This window comes from Mesoplodon densirostris, chromosome 3 (assembly GCF_025265405.1).
Source record: "Mesoplodon densirostris isolate mMesDen1 chromosome 3, mMesDen1 primary haplotype, whole genome shotgun sequence".
NCBI classification, from domain to species: domain Eukaryota; kingdom Metazoa; phylum Chordata; class Mammalia; order Artiodactyla; family Ziphiidae; genus Mesoplodon; species Mesoplodon densirostris.
Window position 1 is genome coordinate 141,558,700 of NC_082663.1, and position 18,332 is coordinate 141,577,031.

An 18,332-nucleotide genomic window follows, 5' to 3' on the forward strand; every position below is an offset into this window, starting at 1 on the left:
CTTCACTCAGGACCCACAACGCCCGGCACAGGGCCAGGCACTCCAAAACTGGGATGTCACACCTGGGGCCTGGCTGCAGCCCGGCCTGTCCACCTAAGGACAGGTGCTCTGGGCCAGATGCCTGGGGCTGACCAGGACCCCACATGTCAGCATCCCACTTGCTTACTCCCTGCGGCCAGGGCCTCGCTTGGGCCTCAGAGCCTTGGGAGGACTCACCAGGTGGCTGCAGTGTGCAGAGGACACACACACACTGCTCCATTTCAGGCCCTGGGCAACGGGTGTTCGGCCACCATGTAGACAGGCTGGGGAGGTGCAGGGGACTGAAGAGAGGCAGGAGGCCAGCCACCCTGTTGAGGGATCTGCCCGCGTGGACTGACTGACGCCACTCCTGTTCTGTTTTTCAAATGCAGTCTTGTGACACTCTGAGTTACCAAAATCTCAAGGCACATCCTGAGTGAAAACGATGACGTGGGGATCACTGTTCTAAATTTCCCCTAAATTTTCCGCAGACTTCAGGATTCCTTCTGGATGCCTATGTGAAACTGCTGTGCACATCTGATTTCAGTCACGTTCACCTATGACTGGGCCAGAAAGGGAAGCAACTACAGGCTCCAGAATCCTCAATCCCAGCACCCGGTTTTCAAAGCAACAATGTTCTTCCGTCCAGAATTGGCCAGCTTGCAGAGCTCAGACCCCACCTGCCAGGCCTAAGGCCAGCTTGGTACCACCCACAAGGTTAATCAATGGCTTAATAAGTAACAACAAAGAACACAAGACCCAACTTTAAACAAACAGAGCTCCCAGCCTGCATCCTGCCTAAGGCCCAGCAGCATCTGTGCATGAACTGTGTCCCCGCTCACCACCTCTAACGTGCTCTTTACAATGGAACATGCCCCTCTGCTAAGCCCTGTACAGCCACCACCAAGTCCGGCCACCAGCCTGTCCAATCGACAGGCTCTGAGGGCCCGCAAAGACCCCATAACCTTGAGCAGCATAGGAGCCGGCTAGCCTGAGGTCTATGATGCCTGCACCCAGGAGATCCCTGGCCTATGGCTCCAACAGAGAAGCAAATGCCTACCTTTCAGAGACACCCCAGGCCTTGACTCTTCTGCTAGACAGCTAAGGCTGCAACATGGAAGGAAGGCACAGACCCCACAACATGACCCCCATCCCGTGGGGGGGTAAACTGCGGTCCAGAGGGTGGTGCCACTGTCCAGCCAGTCCCCTCTCCCCAAACCGTGTCCTGCACTGCACTCTGCAGCCACCCAGCCCATGCATGGTCAATACCAGTGAGAGTTTAGAAACAATACGGCCTGACTCCCTACCCCGGCCCTCAGCTGTCTGAGGTACAGAGCTCAGACACCCGGAACCTCTGTACCTAGGCCTGCTGGGTGCCCATATGAACACGGGGCAGTGGGCAGCCTCCCCAGGTCTGCAGGCTGGCTCAAAACCAGCCCCAGCTCAGCCAATTCGAGGTATCCTGCTTCACTGCCCCAGGCCTGAGCCCTGCGTCCTCCAGTGACCTGCTTCAACACCTCCAAGTTCGCCCGCCCCCTGAGCTAAGCAACAGCAGGGGGACACCCACTCTGTGTGCTCACTCTTGAATGGCTGAGCCCCAGGAACAGCACCAGGAGCTCCAAGAAGAGGGCATGGAGGCAGAAGCCACGTCCGCTCAGACCAGCCACTCACCAAGGCTGAGCTGTGCCCAGCAGATCACACACTTGGCAATTCCTGTCACACGAAAGCATCCAGGCCTCAGTGAATTCTTACATGAGAGACCAAAACCAGGAGGAAGAGAGGCAGGTGGCAGGAGCTGTGTGAAGATCTCAGGACAAAGTGCAATCAGAGCCACGGCTCTGGGGCACAGACCCTGGTGAGTCACCTTCAACCCCTGGGGAAAAAGAGGTCCAAAGCCTTGTGCATTTGTAGCATGGCATCAGTCCACCTTCCGCTGACAGCCTGTAAGCCTCGCCCTGCACACCCAGGCACTGGCACACCCCTTTCGCTGGCCCCACTCTCACAGCCCAGGCTCACCTGGGGGGTCACTAACCTCACCTGCTCAATGACAAGAAGGGACCCTCCCCACAGAGATGCTAGATGGCAGGGCTAAGACCAGGGAGGGCCAGGGGCCACATACCATTAATCCTACACTCCAGGCCAAACACCACCTCAGAATCCTTCTTAACACAGCTCCGCTTCCTGTCAGGGCAAGCTGGCACGGATCACTATGTCATGTGGCTCTAAAAACAAGGCTCTCAACTAGTGGGACCCTGTGTACAGGTAAGGGAGCAAGCATGGGCCTGGTGCCCTCCCCAGAGCAGGCTGGAGACAAGCTGGACATAGGCGGCCAGGGCTGGTTGTCCTCATCCCACTAGCCAGATCCACTGTAAGCTGAGCATATTTTGCTGGAACCAGCAGACATCTGTGAGCATCCAATACCAAAAATAGTACAACCAGAGGAGGAAGGAACATGTTCTTCTAGCTGTGGCCTGTCCCTGCCCCAGACATCTCCCAGCAGTCTCTCCACCCTGGGACGTCCCCAGTATGATCCCCCTTTGGACCTCCCCCTTCCCTCGAACTTCCCCCTACACCGTCCCCCTGCCCACCCTGCCATAGCTCAACAGTCCCATCTGATTCTACAAAGGGAGAAACGCCACCATATAATAGCAAAATCATGCCATTTCTGGGAACAGAACCCAGAAACCACAGCCCCTTGGCAGAGGCCTGCCCAAGAAGGCCTTCTCTAGTGTCCAACTCAGAATCATCTACAGATGGCACTTGTCAGAATCTAACTACAGGTAGCACTCATCCAGAGCTGAGAAAGCTCCAAAGGTTCACTGAACGCCAACCCCCGGGCCCCGCCTGAGGACAGCTCACTCCTGGGGAGCAGAAGAGGCCTGCTGCCTGTCGTCTCCACACAAGGGACCCAAGGGACCCATCTGAAACCACTGTCATCTGACTGTTCCTCATGTCATGAAACACACATTCGAAAACACTGCGGGAACTGACCCCTTACTGGGCACAATCCCCCCTCGGAAGGTGACACCAGCCCCACTGTACACCCACGGAGCTGAGGCTGAGGGATGAGGAGGACTTTAGCCAGAGCCTGACTCGAATCAGAGGCAGATGCCCACCCTCCCAGCTCGGCCAGGGACATGCACACAGCCCTTCCCACCCAGGCTGCACAGTTATGTTTCTAGAGTTCACCAGAAGGTCACAAATAAAAAGGCCAGGCCCACTGGAAGCTGTGCCAAGCCTGTCACTGTGCCTGAGAAAAGCTGCTCCCAGGAAACCCAGTGACTCACAAGAGGGGCAGGAAGCACTCGGAGTCTCCATGAAATTGGGAGGGCAGGCAGTCCCAGAGTGGACACCTTTGGGTTTGAGGCTCGGTTTAATCTATGCTGATGTGACCGTGGGCCAACCACCATTCTCTAGACATCCCATCTATGAAATGAAGAGGCTGGACAAAAAGGACCCTCTGAAGCATCAGTCTAGCCCTGAGATGCAATGGCAAGCTGTCTGCCAGGGCTCACCCAGGGACCAGGGGTCCGAGGCCTGAGCTTTCCCCCAGGACAGCAACAGTCTGCTAAACACACCCATCCCAACACTCCAGACCAGCAAATGCAGGCTTCTGTAAAGAGCCAGAGAGTTAATGTCTCAGGCTTTGAGGGCCAGATAGTCCCTGTTGCAAAAACTCTGCCACCGTTGCAGTGCGAAAGCAGCCATAGACAACACCACTGTGTCCCAATAAAACTTTATTTACAAACACAGGTGGGGGCCAGATTTGGCCCTCATTTTAGACTCTAAGGCTGACACTGAAGAAAGGAACACGCCGTTAACAGTGCACTTCATCAGCGTCCTTATCCGATTCTGTTCACCTAACATGGTGGCAAATTACAGAGGCCTTGGTCTTGGGGGCTGACAGCTACAGCAGCAACACTGGGCACAAGAGACCTCAGATTCTTCAGGGCCAGAAAGAGGGCCCATCAGTTCCACCACTAATCCCACAGGTAAAGGGAGCAGTCAGAAGGGCGATGTGGCACTGGCTCACTGTCAGAACCTTGAAAATGTGGCAGGGAGGGACCCACCATCAAGGGCGAGGCCAAGCTGAGCTTGCCCCCACTCTAGTCCCTGTGAGCTAGGCTGTCCTGACTCAATTCAGTGGGTTTTCCCCTTCCTGTTGGAAGTGTTGCACCGGGACCGTTAAATCACTCCCTCCAGATGTGGGGAGAACCACAAGGTCCACAGCAGGAAGCTGAATTTCCCCAAAAAGTCACCGTGTAAAAAAAAAAGGGGGGGGGAGGGGACTTCCCTGGTGGTCCAGTGGGTAAAACTCTGCACTCCCAATGCAAGGGACCCAGGTTCAATCCCTGGTCAGGGAACTAGATCCTACGTGCCGCAACTAAGAAGCCCGCACGCCACAACTAAAAACAAAAAAGATCCTGCATGGGCTTCCCTGGTGGCGCAGTGGTTAAGAATCCACCTGCCAATGCAGGAGACACGGGTTTGAGCCCTGGTCCGGGAAGACCCCACATGCCACAGAGCAACTAAGCCCATGCGCCACTACTACTGAGCCTTCACTCTAGAGCCCACGATTCACAACGACTGAGCCTGTGTGCCACAACTACTGAAGCCTGCGCGCCTAGAGCCCGTGTTCCGCAACAAGAGAAGCCACCATAATGAGAAGCCTGCGCACCTCAATGAAGAGTAGCCCCCGCTCATCGCAACTGGAGAAAGCCCGCGCACAGTAACGATGACCTAACACAGCCAAAAAAAAAAAAAGATCCTGCATGCCGCAACTAAAACATGCTGCAACTAAGACCTGGTGCAGCCTAAATAAATACATAAATACATAAATAAATAAAACTTTAAAAGGAAAAAGGAACCTCCCGGCCCACTTACTCTCTTCAGGGTAGTAAGAGAAGGCAAGGTCACCCTGAGCCCAGGGCAGCATAACAGGGTGGTGACCCCAACCAGGGCCCTTGGGCCCTCTCAGATCAGCCTCCCATGGATGGAGGGAACCAAAAGCATGGGGGCCAGGGTGTGCGCTGTGCGCGCGCATGCATGCACACACCATGCAAGAAAAGGGGAGACAGAAGCAGGACTGGACAGGGAGCCCACCTGCTGGAGTCCCCCCAGAGGGCAAGTGGGCTGCATCTGCCCAAAGGGTCCCGAAAAAAACACTGCTCCTCCTCCCCCTCATGCACCTTCACACAGGCCCTGAGGCCAGGTCAAGGGCAGGAGCGGGGTCAACGGTACTGGAGGTCTTGAAGGCTGAGGCTCAGCCTACACCTGCCCAGTGCCCCACAAAGGGCAGTGCCTGACGCTTGGGGTCTCCAGGCCGCTTCCCACCTGGAAGAAAGCCCATTTTCCAAAATAGTCCCCTTGTGATTCAACATGGGACATAAACTGCTAAACTCACAAAAGTCGAGTAGATTCTGCCCCATCGGAGCTCATGACCAGGGTAGGGCCCAGCAGCCTCAGGTGCCCGCAGGGAGGAGCCCAGCCCCTCCCTGTCACATGACCTCAGGGCCTCTGTTTGGTTTTAGGGGGAGTGGGGAGCACAGAAGTCTTGCCTTTGGAAGGGCAGGAAGTGGTGAGGGTTGCAGAGAGCTGAGCTACCTGAGCTGACCCCATGTCACACACACTTCCACCCTTCCCTGGCCCTCAGCCCCCACTGCTTGCCCCCTGCCACAAGTTCTCCAGACCACCCAAGGTACGTACTAACTCTCCCAACTTAGAGACCCGGGTCCTGACTGGGCCCAGGCTCCTACACCATCACTGCTATCTCAACTCATTACTGTTATCCTCCCCTTGTCACTGTCATCTCCACTTGACCACAGCTTCTCATTCAGGGTGGGGCCACACCTGCTCTCCCTACCCTTCCTGTCACCTGCTCCCACGTGACCCTCTCAAAATCTTCCCTCAGGCAGGACCTGAAGCCAGCCCAAGCCCACCTCAAGTGTGGGTGCCAACATGCCTCCGTTCCGCTGGGGTCAGGTTCTCTGTCACCTTCACATGGAACTCCTGAGCCTATCAATAGTCCAACAAGTGCCAGAGGCCCTTCAGACCTTAACTCTCACCAGAGAGTCACAAGCATCTTAGTACATTTTAAAGGCTCCAAGATCACCTCTCACCCGTCAGGATGGTTACTATCAAAAAAGGAGAAAATAACAAGTGCTGGTGAGGATGTCGAGAAACTGGAACCCTTGTGCACTGTTGGTGGGAATGCAAAATGGTGCAGCCGCTATGGAAAACAGTATGGAAGTTCCTCAAGAAGTTAAACATAGGACTTCCCTGGTGGCGCAGTGGTTCAGAATCCGCCTGCCAATGCAGGGGACATGGGTTCGAGCCCTGGTCCGGGAAGATCTCACATGCCACGGAGCAACTAAGCCCGTGTGCCACAACTACTGAGCCCTGGCACCACAACTACTGCAGCCCATGCACCTAGAGCCCGTGCTCCGCAACAAGAGAAGCCACTGAAATGAGAAGCCCGCGCACTGCAACGAACAGTAGCCCCAGCTGGCTGCAACTAGAGAAAGCCTGCGCACAGCAACGAAGACCCAAAGCAGCCAAAAATAAGTAAGTAAATAAATAAATTTATTTAAAAAAACAAAAAAAGAAGTTAAACATAGAATATGATCCATATGATCCAGCAATCCCACTTCCGGGTGTATACCCAAAAGAATTGCAAGCTGGGACTCAGATAAGTGTTAACCTATGTTCATAGCAGCATCATTCACAGCTGCCAAGAGGTGGAAACAACCCAAATGTCCACTGACAGATGAATGGATAAGCAAAAAGTGGTAGATCAAAACGATGGAAAATTATTCAGCCCTAAAAAGGAAGAAAATACTAACACATACTACACCATGGACAAACCTTGAGGTCATTATGCTAAGTGAAATAAGCCAGTCACAAAAGGACAAATACTGTATGATTCCACTTTTAAGAGGTCCCTAGAGCCATCAGATTCATAGAGACGGAAAACAGAATTGCGGTTGCCAGAGGCTGGAGGAGGGGAATGGGCAGTTAGTGTTTAATGGGGACAGAGGTTCAGTTTGGGAAGATGAACAAGTTCTGGAAATGGACGGTGGTGATGGCTGCACAGCAATGTGAATGTACTTGATGCCACTGAACTGTGTACTTAACAATGGTTAAGATGGTAAATGTATGTTATGTGAATTTAATTTTACAATTAAAGATAAAAAATAGGGCTTCCCTGGTGGCGCAGTGGTTGAGAGTCTGCCTCCCGATGCAGGGGACACAGGTTCGTGCCCCGGTCCAGGAAGATCCCACATGCCGCAGAGCGGCTGGGCCCGTGAGCCATGGCTGCTGAGCTTGCACGTCCGGAGCCTGTGCTCCACAACGGGAGAGGCCACAACAGTGAGGCCCGGGTACCACAAAAAAAAAAAAAAAAAGATAAAAGATAACAGGACTTCCTTGGTGGCGCAGCGGTTAAGAATCCGCCTGTCAATGCAGGGGACACGAGTTTGAGCCCTGGTCCAGGAAGATCCCACGTGCCGCTGAGCAACTAAGCTCGTGGGCCACAACTACTGAGCCTGCGCTCTAGAGCCCGCAAGCCACAACTACTGAGCCCATGTGCCACAACTACTGAAGCCCATGCACCTGGAGCCCGTGCTCTGCCACAAGAGAAGACACTGCAATGAGAAGCCCGCGCACCACAACAAGAGTAGCCCCTGCTCCACGCAACTAGAGAAAGCCCATGTGCACCAACGAAGACCCAACACAGATATAAATAAATAGGAGTGGTCTTAAAAAAAAAAAAGATAAAAAATAACAATAATAAAAATTTTTTTAAAAGGCTCTGAGAGATCCCAGGTAAAGACTGGGGTTGACCGGTCTTAGCACTCCCAAGGCCTCCCTGACCACAACCCTGCCCCCAGTCCTGCCTGTCACAGAAGGAATCCCCCAAGGGAAAATGTTCATGCATAGAGTGAAATCAGCCATGGGGTCGAGCCTTCCACAGGGAGCCCCCAGGAAGGGGCTGCAGCCGTCTACACCCACACAAAGCAGAGGAGCCACAGCTACTCACTCAGGGCTTCCCTGGATGATGAAATTGACCCCAACTTCCGGCTCAGGCACCCCTTACCCCCAACTTCCTCTGGCTCCTCCACCCTCCCAGCCTCCCTTCCAGCCTCCCTCCTTCAGCTACTCTCTCAGATCTCATGCTGACATTCTAGGCCTTTCCCGGATGGTTTCACTTGCCCTGCTTCCCGAGGGCACCTCCCTCCCCATCGCCGCTGCATTTCTCCCACCTGGCAGCCATCATCACCATGCCCTCGGCTGGCCTCCCCCATAGGGATGTGGGGACTGCAGGGTGAGACCAAGTCAGTCAGTCTAATAAACAGGACACGAAGGCCACAGGCACACGCCCAGATGAGGAGAGAGGTAGGCCAGGGACTCCTCAGGCCTCTCATGCCCGTGTCCTGCCACTCCTGTCCAAAAAGAAGCCGGGGGGCCCAGGAAAGGGCAGGGGTGGACGGGGTGGCCCCTCATTACTCGGCTTTTGCACACCTTTGCCAGGGCCACACTCAGCCAAGCTGGATGATGGAAGGGCCAGGAACCCCTCCTCACATAACTAGGGAACAGCATTCTCGAATGGAGAGGGGGTTTGGCCCCTCGAGACTGCCCTTGTGTGACTCCCCAACACTCACAAGCTTGAGCACAACCTGAAGGCAAAGATGGAGCCACTACACCCTGGGCTCTGGGGCTGATTCCTCACACTCTGCTGGCAGCGGCCACCAACCCAGCGAGCTCAGCAGTCATCCCCAGGCCCAGTCGGACACGACCTCCCGTCCCTCCTCAGCTCCATCTGGCCTCTGCTCACTGCCTGCTCCACCAGCACTGCCCACTGAGGCCGCTCAAGGGATCAAGAAGGGGGATGCATGAGAGGGCCCAGCCCCCTCCGACACAGTGCGGTGGACTTCCAGGCAGGAAAGTGGCTAAAAAAGACTGGGGAAATCCATTTAATCTAGCCATTCTTTACAAAAAAATCCTTGACAATAGAGGCAAAGAAGTGGATACTTTAAATTCTGAAGGGCTTCACTTTCTCAGATCCTTTGTAGAGTATGCGCGCGTGCGCGCGCGCACATACACACATACACACACACACACACACACACACACACACACACACGGGGGCAGGAGTGGTCAGCATCCATACGTTTCGCCCATCTGACCTGGGAGGCCACTACAACTGCAGGTGTTGCTTCAACCCAGGAAACTGAGGCTTGGGAGGGAGCCAGCAGCCCGGGGACCCCAGGCTGTCAGCAGGACCTGGCTGGAGCCAGGCTACCTGACCCCAACGTGTAGCATCCTTTGAGGGAGGCACTCCCTTGTTAGGCCACCCTCCCTTAGCATCTAGGACAGACCCAGGGGCAGCAAGGCAAACAGTGAGGAGCTGACACCCTCCCAGTAGGCCTGGGTTAGGAACCAGGGTAGATGGAAGGGCACGTACTCGGGAAAGGTGTCCTGTGCCAAGCCTCAGTCTCCCTTTCTGAAGGTCTATCAGGAGAACACCGATGATGGAGCAATGATGTGGAGCATTACCCACAGCCCCTGATCATCGGCGGCTCATTAATTTCTTGAAAGCACAGCAGTCCAAGGCGGGCTGAACTCCTCCAGGACCTCCTGTTATGGAGTGTCCCTGGGAACCCTGGGAAGTGCTAAGCAAGCCTTGAGCCCTCGACCCAATGTTATCTGCACTTGGACAGCATAGCCCACCTGCTCGCCTGCCCATGAGGCTGACTTGGGGTGACAGTGACACCCAAATGCTGTCTCAGGTTGCAGCCCCTATGTCCAGGCCCAGCCTTGGCTCCCCCAGTGTCCAGAACACCCACTGTCCAGAAACTGGTCAATGCCAGCACAATAAAGGAAGCCTGCTATCCAACTGCCCCTGAGCAATGAACACAATCCAAGAACCAGAAAAAGAAAGGCTGCTGGCTTCCACAGCCACCACATCCGTTCTAAACCGCCTTCAAATTGCACTGGTTAGGACACTGGCAAGAAACTCATGACATCCACACCCTGAGACAAAGGCGGCAACCCAGAAAGACATGGGCCCTGAAGCAGCATCACCATGGCTGCACACGCATGTCTTCCACCTCGCCCCACATCAACGACGATGATGCTGATGTTGTTCACCCACCACAGACCTGCAGCAGCTCTCTGATCAGCCATAGTCGCCTTTCCTCCAGCCAAGAGTCACTCCAGAGGTGACCATTAACGTCTCATCAAGCCCTGCATAACCCGACTCTCACAAACCCAGCTCAGGCATGACAGTAAGCCGAGTGTGCAAAGACACTTCCGCCCTATGGCCAGAATCAGGAAAGCTTAGAAATGTCCACCTCCCCCAACCAGGTACAGGTGGCAGCCCAAATACTTCTACATCTGTCCCCTTGCCCGACCCCAGTGGACCCCAGCTCAGGCCATCAAAGTCTCCACCCCCAGCCTCCCCACCTCTAGGCCTGACCTCCCTCAGCATCCAACACCACAAACCAGACCAAATCCCTCCTGGGCCTCGATTTCAACATACAATAGTTGTACCGTTCAGCACCTGCAACCTCCAGCTCCACTCGCAAATGCACAGGTACACCAGGGGTGCCTCTCACTGCAATTTACCATCTCTGCACAGTCCTCAGTACCGGACAGCAGACTAGGACTAAAGCCACTAAAAAACAAGGTTTAGCACTGCAATAAAAAAGAATCAAGACCTAAGATTATATGAGGACACCACTATGATGTCCACTTCCTCTGGATGCAAGACAGAGGGAGGCGCTGAGGTGCTAACAACAGCCCATGGAACAGGGAATTGCTAGTGTTCTTCACTGAACTCTACAGCTTTTGTGGTAAAAAGAAAGAAACTTTTGACATGTGTCGCTTTTAAACAGGAGTTCGGTGACCCCACAAACTTCACAGACATGCGAGGCCCCCTCCCCTCTGGAGGGGTTGTGGCGAGCCACCAACGCACCCCTTTGACCTGGTGACTCAGCCAGGAGCCGCATCTCAACGTGGCCAGGGAGGGACCCAGCTAGAAGGATATAATTAGCATCAGACTCCAGTGCAGCCACTTAGTGTGGGAACAGGAGATCTCCCCCTGAATGGTTTACTTGGACACCAGCTTCTTTATTAAAAAGCAAAGTGATAAAACTGCACATGGTGGCTGTCTGTGTCACTTACTGCACTGCAGGTCAGAGGCTGTTTGCAGGGATTGTTCTAGAAAGCATCCCTGTGGTCTCTGGGTGACTGCAGAGTGGCCATGTATCGCTAGAGATGAGATCTCAGACAACTCCAGGCCATGAGGGTCACAGACCAAGGAGAAAGTCATAAAGGCAGAGAGCAAGGGAGCAAGGCCCTACAAGTGAAGGACCTAGGGGAGGCAAAACCCAAAGGCACAGGATGGATTTCCAACCAGGCACGTTGAGCAGGGCTGTTGCCATGAAGAAGCAGATTTCCCAAAACCAGGGTCTGCTCTGGGACGAGAGATGCACAGAACAGGAGAAACAGTCTTGTTTCTCAAGGACTCCCCAGAGATGTCACAATCTGGGTGTGATGTCAAAACTACTTCAAGGGTGATGAACTCTGGCCTTGCCGATGAGTCAACAGAGGGTGGGTTTCCGAGAGCCACCAGCTGTTTACACACAGTCACCATGGTGAATGGCTGCCGGAAGCCTAGTCAAGGGTCAGTGGCAGATGCGGGGCTTGGTCCCTCACACAGCCTCATAGGCCATCTGCAGAAATGACCAGCACTCACTCCATACCCCAGGTTGCTCGCCTTCCCTCAGTACCTATGAGACATGCGCCTCTGGGAGGGACTCACCCCACCCAGACCTATTGAGTGCCCACCTTGAAACACACAGGCAAACCGAACCCCTACGTCATGCTCCTGACACCAATGCGCCAGCCCAGTCCACTCGGCCACCACCCTTCAGAGGAGGCAAAGCTCAAGGACACACACACTGCATTCCAGCCAGATGCCCGGTTCTCAGCCCCATCCCAGCTGGGAGACTCCTTCTGGTGACTCGGCCTCCCAGAGTCTTTACCTGTTTCCTCACCTGAGAAATGAGAACCGCTCCCCACCACAGGGCTGACAGCCAGGGGACAAGATGAAGTAACATGTACAGCTCAGGCCAGCGCTGGCATGCAGGGCACAATCCACAGGCACTGGTTATCACCTGCAGGCTTTCTCAGGGGAGAGGGCAAGGTACAGTCAAAGCTGGCAACTTCAGGAATTTGCATGGCCACTCATGTCACCAATGTTCTCGGGACCCTGGGATGCTGGCATGTCATGAGGACTTGAGACCACAGTGGGACTCCCTTTCATAGCTGTGGCTCAAACTCCCGCCCAACTGGAGAGGCAGCCTGGGCCAGCGAGGACAGTCAGCGTGACCTCAGACAGGCAACGCTGCCCCTCAGAGACTCAACTGCCTCCAATGAACAGTGGGAACAATAAGCTAGCCTTCCTGCCAAAACTGTCAAGAAGATGACACGTGCCTGGACAAAGGGCTTACAGGGGCCTGGCCAGAGGCCAGGAGGGGCAGCGAATCTAGCTATTCCTGAAGACAGCTCGGGGACTTCCCTGGTGGCGCAGTGATTAAGAATCCGCCTGCCAATGCAGGGGACACGGGTTCGAGCCCTGGTCCGGGAAGATCCCACGTGCCAAGGAGCAACTAAGCCCGCGCGCCACAACTACTGAGCCTGCGCTCTAGAGACTGTGCTCCGCAACAAGAGAAGGCACCGCAATGAGAAGCCCGTGCACCGCAACGAAGAATAGGCCCTGCTCGCCGCAACTAGAGGAAGCCTGTGTGCAGCAACGAAGACCCAACGCAGCCAAAAAAATTTAAAAAATAAAGACAGCTCATATGAAAAACAGACAGGGCTGGCAAGAAGCGACCTAGTTAGGGCCGAGTGGGGCGGCCCCCCAGGAAGGAGAGACGAACCCACCTCCTGGGGCCTCACAGTGGGAGGGGAGTAGAGGCTAAATTAAGGCTCCTCCTGCCACCGGTGGCCAGGCTGACACCCACGCAGCTAGCCCCTCAGCAGCAGGCAAGCAGCCCCTAGCGTGGGTCCAGAACAGTCACAGAGTATTTGCTGCAGACCTCCTCTTCCTAAGCCCGTCCCAGGACAGAGCCCTGCAGCTGCCTCCACGTCTTTACCTGGGCCTTGCCCCCTGCCCAAACACCCTCCCCAGCCCCTCATGTCTCAAGGCCTATGCATGTGCCATGCCTGGAACTCACACCCCTTCCCCCCAGGGGACCCCTCGCCCAGCAGACCTCAGCTCTGGCATCTCCTAGGCAGCGCCCTTTCACATTGCCCCATTTTATTTCCTTCCTGACAATGACTGCTGACAAGCTCTTCATGCAGATTTGTGTGCCACCCTGTTCATCATCTGTCTCCTGCCTCTAGAATGCCAGCTCGAGAGACTGGGGACCCATTTGGTCACTTATAAATGTCCAGCCCCTGAGCAGTGTCCCTGTACAGACCACGCGCTCAATCAGATTTGGGAAAATGTAAGAGCCCAGGCTCTCCCATAGTCTCTGCTCAAACCTCCAGGTGGGAACCAGCCCTAGGTACCGACACCAAGTGCTGAGACCCTGGGAGGGGTCAGGGCTGCACCGAGGGCCGCACGTGTGCCAAAGGAATCCCAACAGCCCTGAGAGGAGGAGCCAGAGCTCAGAGAGGGCAGGGCCCGGGACCCTCAGAGTCCGGAGAGAAGGATCTGGAGCTGGGAGGGGTCAGGTACTGGGACCCTCAGAGCCCTGAGAGAAGAATCCAGAGCTCAGAGAGGGTTGGGCACTGCCACACCCACAACCCTGAGAGAGGAAGGATTAGGAGCTGAGAGGGCTCAGGTACTGGGACACTCATAATCCTAAAGAGAAGAAGGATCCAGAGCAGCCACTGGGATCCTCATAGCTCTGAGGAGGAGGACCTGGACTGGGAGGGGTCAGGCACTGACCCAAGGCCTCATGCAGGTAGAGCCGAGATTCAGAGATTCAAACCCAGATAGCCTCCAATTCCCAGGTTGCTTGGGCCCCTCCCTGGGCCCTCAATTTTTCCTGAACAACAATATGCTACTCTTCATCAAAGACCTTTTAATCTGGGAGAGGGGAGGATCACTCAGCAACAGAGCCCACCCAATCCGACGATGAAATACTCAGGTGGTCGAGGGAGGTGCCCCAGGGAGGGTCACTTCCATAGAATCACTGTCAGGGACACTTCTCTGAATAGGCGCATGATGCTGTCTTGGAAAGATGGGTTGTGTTTACGCTTCCCCTCTCTTCTCTCCCGGAAGTAACCCATCACAGTGAAAAGGGAGATCCGTGGGAGTGCCTTGGGATGCACTCAAGACTGCGTGAATGGGCTTCCCTGGTGGCGCAGTGGTTGAGAGTCCGCCTGCCGATGCAGGGGACGCGGGTTCGTGCCCCGATCCCGGAAGATCCCACATGCTGCGGAGCGGCTGGGCCCGCGAGCCATGGCCACGGAGCCTGTGTTTCCGGAGCCTGTGCTCCGCAACGGGAGAGGCCACAGCAGTGAGAGGCCCGCGTACAGCAAAAAAAAAAAAAAAAAAAACTAAAAAAAATAAAAACAAGACTGCGTGAAGCCCAAGTCTGGACGCTGGCAGCTGCACATATGACTACATCTTTACCTTCCACCATGTTCCAGGCTGGTCACTAGGTCTGTACAAAGGCAGATCAGACTCCAGACCTCTCTGCAGAGGGAAGCTGTCAGGGACTTCTCCGGCTACTCCAACAGCTAGGCTCCCAGGAGCTACAGAGAAAGTTTTGAAGGATGCTCCTCTCCAGGCCCCTACCACATCTGAGTCTGTAAAAACCTCTCTGCAATTACATTTGCCCCTTGAACAACACTGGGGCTAGGAGCACCAATCCCTGAGCCATCAAAAATCCCTTATAAACTTTACAGTCGGCCCTCCATATCCTGAGTACTGAATCTGCAGATTCAACCAACCGTGGGTCCCCTAGTACTGTAGTATGTGTTTAGTGAAAAAAAATCCACATACAAGTGGACCCGGGCAGTTCAAACCGGTGTTGTTCAAGGACAACTGTAAAAAGTAAAAGTAAAAACCCTCCCCACAAGTTGTCACTGGCAAACCATATAACCACAGCGCTAGAGAATAGAAAACTCTAGACGCTACTGACAGTCAAACATATGAGGTTTTGTTAATAACTCATACACTTCACTAGTCACACAAACAAGTTCTTCAAGTCACCTTCCCCATGCCCACCACCCAAGAACACTGAGTGTGCCCAAGCTGTCCTGATTTTACTTCAGTCCACTACATTGCCCACTGGATAAGATTAAATACAAAACTGCCAAGTAACTTAAATCACAAGTCAGCCTCTGAGAAAAATGAAAGTTTGAGTCACCCCCAAAATTTAGCCCAGCCAGCCAAGTTAACACGAGTAGCTCGAGAAGGAGAAGCTCTTCGAGGGAGCCCCTTCCGGCTGATCAACACGGACATACACAGCTGGGCTCTCCGTGGGACGAACTTGAGTCTACAGTTATACCTTCACCCTCATAGGAGGAAGATCCAGCTTAGGGGATGAAACCAACACCCTAAATTAAAAATAGCAGCGTGACAGCATGAGGTGGACGCACAGGCGGGCCTTCCGGACGACTAGATCAAGGGAGGGCAGCATGGCAGGGAAGGCGGGGCTCCGAACTCACAGTGACCAGGTACCAAGCTCACCTTATTTACATGACGCATAAGCTCTCCCCCAGCTGTTTCTAGGAAATCCTGCCTTCCAGGGGAACAAGTCAGAATTGCCCAGGGAAAAAGACTCCCGGCTGGAATTCCACAAGGAAGGGAGGTTCAAGCTGGCCACCGTGCCCCCTCCTCCTCATCTGCAGTGGCACCCCAGCCTCACCTTGGGGAATCCCTTTTGACAAGGTGAGAACTCACTCTTCCAGAAAGATGAAATCCCGGTTCTATGAAGGGGACACTGAGACACGAGGACAGGAAGGAAATTGTCCAAAAAAGTGGGAAGAAGAGCGGGAAGGGTGGGCACTGGGAACAAAACAGGGGAAGAAATTCCCAGCTTAGCTAATGGTGCCGAACAAGTCCAGGGCAGGAAGAAAGCCACATTCCTTCCTAGTTAGTCTCTCTCCTCACCCGCCCGAGGCCCCCCCATCCCCAGTACACACGCGCACACACACGCACACGGCAGGGCCTCCCTGAACCCGACGCCAGACCCCTCCCCCTATAGCCACTGACTATGAAGCCCCCACTTTCCAGGAAAGGAGGAAAAGGGCTCCCAAACCACCTCCCCTCAGGACCTGACCACTGGGCACCTGCAACTTCTGTCCCAACACAGGAGGAGGGCGCCATGACACAAACAGAAATGGGAAGAAGCAGTTTCTGACCACGGCCCCAGATGTGCCCCAAAGTCAGGCCTGAAAGAAGGTAGAAAGCCGCCTCTCCCCAACCCCCCGGGCCAGGTGGCAGAACTGAAACGCCTCGAACTTCCCGAGATGGGCCCAAATCGGCCCCTGAGAAGTTTGAGAGTCAGCAGCCAGGTGCAGTGGCCAGAGCGCCTCCCCAGGTGCCCACAACAGGCTCCCAGCTTGGGAGAGGCACCATGCCAGCAATTCCCCCCACAAAACACTCCCATTTTCTAAAGGTGTCCAGTGACTCAGGTTCACCTAGGGAGTTGGGGACAAGCTGTCAGGTTCTGCCCAAACTCCCCTTCACAAGAACCAAGAGTGAACCCAACTCCAGAGGCCTCATTGGAAAGCATCGAAGACGGCCCCCAAGTGTAGACAAAACCTCCGCAAACAAACGGAACAGGACCCCACAGATGCCCCGACAGCGGTGCCCCACTGACCCACCCTGCCAGCGTCCTAGACGGAAAACCTGCTCCTCAGGGAGCAGTCAGTCATCCCTACCAGCCACCCTGCAAGGAGCCAGACTGAGAAGTCCCAAACCCCCACCTCCAGTGCTCGGACGGCGCTGCCTCCACCCCCTCCCCTGGTCAGGTGAAAAAACGAGTTCTTGCCCAGGTGCCGGTTAAGTGTCGGGAAAGGCCCCGGACGCCTCCAGGTGCCGACACAGAACGTCCCCCGGACCAGGCGCGCAAGTTCGGGCCCCTCGGCCGCCCTGGGCCGCCCGCCAGGGTCGTCTCCCCGCGCCGAGGCTCCCCGTGCTCCGAGCCGGACAGGCGCCCACCCCGCGCCCCACCGGCCCAGGAATCCGCGAGCAGCACCTCAGACGCCGGACCCCGAGCCCCCAGGCAAGGACGTCACGGAGAGGGGCGCGCGAGGCCGACCTGCGCCCCGACGTCCCCGACGGCCGCGCCAAGCCCCATGCCGCTCACCTGGCTGGCGCGGTAGCTCTCGAAGGCCCTCAGGGCACTGTCGGTGAGCTTCACGTGGAACACGGACACCTTGCTGCCGTCGCTCACTCGCCCGCACGACAGCCCGTAGCTCCGATCCTCCTTCAGCGCCGCCATCTTGCGACCATCGCTCCCCCGCCCCCCCCTTCCCGGCTCCAGGGCCGGAGGCGCGCCGGCCACGCCCCACCCCGCCGCCCGCTGACGCGCTGCATTATTCATGAGACGCGACTGGCGACGCCCCCTCCGGATCCAGCGAGAACCACAATCGCCGCCGCACCCACCGCCGACGTGCTGCATTATTCTTGAGACGCGGCTGGCCACGCCACCCTGCGGGCCTTGTGAGGCCCACAGTCACCACCCCGACTTCCTGCATATTCATAAGATGCGGATGGCCCCACCTCTCAAGACTCTAGAGGTGTCCACTTTCGTGCCCGGACTCCGCCCCGACACGCGCCCACCTTCGGGCCCCGCCTCAATGTGTATTATTCATGACCCTGACAACCAGGCCCGTCGAAGCCCCGCCCCACCAGCCGCTGACGTGATGTATTACTTATGCGGTCTCTCCAAGTCTTCCGCCTTTGGCTTCTGTTGAGAGCCCCAACGAGGGCGCGGAGGGGGCCAGGCCGGCGCAAAACACGTGGTGGGGGGGGCGGAACCAGCGGCAGGCTGGGTGGGTGGGCGTGACTATGCAAACCGAGCGCGCGTTGGACGCTGGGTTGGGCTGGTGGGGCTTCCCTAAGGTTGTTGGGGAATTGTGGGGGCTGGTAAACTTTGCTCGCAATAAGACTAGACTTTTTTTTTTTAATATTTATTTATTTATTTTGGCTGCGCTGGGTCTTAGTTGCGGCATGCGTGTGGGATCTAGTTCCCCCACCAGGGATCGAACCCGGGCCCCCTGCATTGGGAGCGCAGGGAGCGCAGAGTCTTACCCATTGGATCACCATGGAAGTCCCAAGAGTA

General features: G+C 55.5%; 1 protein-coding gene across 1 annotated transcript in view; it reads right to left on the reverse strand.

The window, feature by feature from the left end:
* The window catches only part of ELL (elongation factor for RNA polymerase II), an 80,866-nt gene extending 63,365 nt beyond the window's left edge, over positions 1-17,501 (reverse strand). The window contains exon 1 of the mRNA XM_060093888.1: positions 17,355-17,501. Within this exon, the coding sequence (XP_059949871.1) occupies positions 17,355-17,489 (135 nt within the window). The 5' untranslated portion in view covers positions 17,490-17,501. The remainder of the gene's footprint in view (positions 1-17,354) is intronic.
* Between the last annotated feature and the right edge of the window lie 831 nt (positions 17,502-18,332).